General features: G+C 37.7%; 1 protein-coding gene across 1 annotated transcript in view; it reads right to left on the reverse strand.

Annotated features, from left to right (window-relative positions):
* Window positions 1–3265, reverse strand: part of kirrel1b (kirre like nephrin family adhesion molecule 1b) — an 81085-nt gene that overhangs the window by 7244 nt on the left and 70576 nt on the right. Inside the window, exon 7 of the mRNA XM_025052452.1 lies at window positions 2314–2414. Coding sequence (XP_024908220.1) covers window positions 2314–2414 — 101 coding nt within the window. The remainder of the gene's footprint in view (window positions 1–2313; window positions 2415–3265) is intronic.

Genomic DNA, 3265 nt, shown 5'->3' on the forward strand with positions numbered 1-3265 from the left:
TTCATTTTAAAGAAAAGACGGTGAGAGAGAGAGAGAGAGAGAGAGAGATCAGCAGCTGCTGGTTTAATTCCCCCTCTAACAGAGAGCTCTGCCTCTGACTCTTTGACAGCCACCGTAACTCAAACACTCTCTGAGTATCAATGGAGTTAAAGTCCTTATGAGGAGTATTATGAGGAGTATTACGAGGAGTATTATGAGGAGTATTATGAGGAGTATTATGAGGAGTATTATGAGGAGTATTATCTGGTATTAACTATATATAATATTTTAATTTTCTAACAAAATCGACTTAGAGGAGCTTCTTTGGCCCCCTAGTGGTGAAGAATCACAATGGAAACAGTTTTTTTTTTCTTGGAGCAGTGGCAGTAACTGGTCCTTCAGGGGGGTGTAGGGGGGGTCAACCACAGGATACCTGTAGATTAATCACAATTAATCGTGACTAATCAAAACAGTGCAGGTCATTCTGACTAAAATAGTCTGAAAATTTAATTTAAAAAAATTAATTAAGGCGATTAACAAGTAAATTACCGTCCGAATTAAAATACAAACTCTGGAACTTTCTGCTCCAGACTGACAATTTAGAGGAAGACGTTTTACAGAAGATGTTTTTTTTTTTGGGGTCTTCTGTTTCAAACCAGTGTGATTTTTTTTTCGTTATCCTGCAGATTATTTACAACTTAAACTGAAACGTCTTTGTTGTTTTTTTTTCATCCTCATTTTGCACCTGACCCTCTGTCTTCATGTACGTCTGGAGACCGACCTGCTGAGATTCATGTGACTCAATGACACTGGTTGTCAACCTAAGGTTCAACAGCTTGAACCGGGGACGTCCGTCCACCGACTGACGCTGCGTCGTCGCGTCGTTCTGTAATAAAAACGAAGTCATAAAACCTCGGAGTGGAAACGAGTCCATGATGCACTGCAGCGCACTAACTCTGGAGTGCAGCAAAATCACAGTCTCTAAAGGGCACAGCAATTAACGTCGGAGGACCATAATTTATAACAGCCCTTTCTGGTTCGGCCAATCAGCAGAGGGAGAACCGAGGACCGGGATTCAGAAGTTACGGTAACAGTCCAGACCACGCTGTGACCTTTTTTTTATCATTTGAAATAAATAAATAAATAAATAAACAGCGTAAATAAATAAATAAACAGTGTTTTCCTGGGTTCACGTTTGGTTCTGCCTTTTGTCGATGAGTTACATTTTCTACAGCGGACGAGAACACGCTGTTTCTCACGCGCTCAGTCGAAGAACGACGACACGTCAGTTGGCACGAAACCAGGAACCAGAACCAGGGAAACACGACTGAAACCTTCTGTTGAATCATGACTAGAAAAATGTTTTGTTTTTTTTACAGGATATTAAAAAACTAGGGATTTTTCATCTCCGATACCGATACTACAATTTGGAGTATCGACCAATACCGATATCAATCCAATACCTTTGATACCTTTTCTCCTTTATATATATATATATATATATGTATATATATATGTATATATATATACATATATATATATATATATATATACATATATATGTATATATATATATATATATATATGTATATATATATGTATATATATATATATATATATATACATATATATATATATATATATATACATATATATGTATATATATATATATATATATATGTATATATATATGTATATATATATGTATATATATATATATATATATATGTATATATATATATATATATATATACATATATATGTATATATATATATATATATATATGTATATATATATGTATATATATATGTATATATATATGTATATATATATGTATATATATATACATATATATATATATATATATATACATATATATGTATATATATATATATATATATATATGTACTGTATATATAAATAATATATATAATAATAATATATTGGACCACAGTTGTTTTTTTTTACGACATTTGATCCTGAAATTTTGACCAATATCAAACAGATATCGAGCCGTCCTGATTTAAAACCGTCCTTTTTATCTTTACGTTTTTTTTTTTTTTTAACCAAACTATTATATTTGACGAACTCATTAACAGTTGACCTTTGACCTGATCTTCATCAGGTCAAAGGTTTTCCAGAACATGATAGGAAGAGCCACAACTTCTAGATAAATCAGAAAAGCCTTAATAGGAAGCGCCCTCCAGTGGCCAGAGTTTAAAACAACTGACCCTTCATCACCCACACACAAAACAGACGTGTGGACAAGTGAGACCACAGGGGGCAGTCTCTCACACACACTGCAGACAATAACACCTTTCAGAGATTCTTACGATCTTATCGGGCGGCGGCGTGCTGGCGATGTAACACTTGATCTCCCCTCTCTCCCCTCTGACGGCGTACTGGACCGAATCACTGGAGATGATGGGGGGGCCTGAGGAGGAGAGAGAGAGAGAGAGAGAGAGAGAGAGAGAGAGACTTTACAAAGATGGAGAGCAGCAGGGGGACGACAGAAGTCAAACTGAGGTCTTTGACTTTTAAAGGCTGGACAAAAACAACAACGTTATTAAAAGATGAACTCCTGTGGAAACAGTCCAAACACTCAGGCACCACGGGACTCGAACCAGCGCCCTGACACCAGACCTCTTCTTTAGCAAACATTAATATTGTATATCCACCGACCGTCTCTTCGACTCGCTCCTGTAAATATTCTACCGACAGCTCCTTCTGTGGGAGTCCTGGTTCCTGGAACTGTTGCTAAAATGGACCAATTAACCTGAACCAACACCGGGTCAGACTGATCCAATTAAACACTTCTCTCTTTGGACCGGGTTTGGAGCCAACGCCATCAGATTTGTTTTCCTTTTCACAAACTGAAGTTCATTAAAAAAACATTTTTCATTTAGTCTAGAAATTTGAGCACACGATTTACAGAGACGTCTGAAGTGGCAGAAAAATACTTGAGGGAGGTGCAGGTCACGGCTGTTTTAACTAGCTAGCATCGTTCCACCTTCTCAATTAAAAACAGAATGCGCCCTCCCCCAACCATCTGCAGTAACGGTACAGGCTAGCTAGCTTAACCGGACACAGCAGAACGCTGCGTTTAAACGGAGGACGACGTTCCAACTAAGTCTTCAGCCAAAGTGGACCAACGCGGAGACAGACACCTGGACATGATGGAGTCTTAGTTAACAGGCAGATTCTACCAGACATGTTACAAATTAGGCAATTGCCTGAGGGCCTGGAGCAGCAACCCCCCCCTCTCTCACCCCCCCTCTTTAACCC

The sequence above is a fragment of the Cynoglossus semilaevis genome, chromosome 20, assembly GCF_000523025.1.
Source record: "Cynoglossus semilaevis isolate Cse_v1.0 chromosome 20, Cse_v1.0, whole genome shotgun sequence".
Taxonomy (NCBI): Eukaryota; Metazoa; Chordata; class Actinopteri; order Pleuronectiformes; family Cynoglossidae; genus Cynoglossus; species Cynoglossus semilaevis.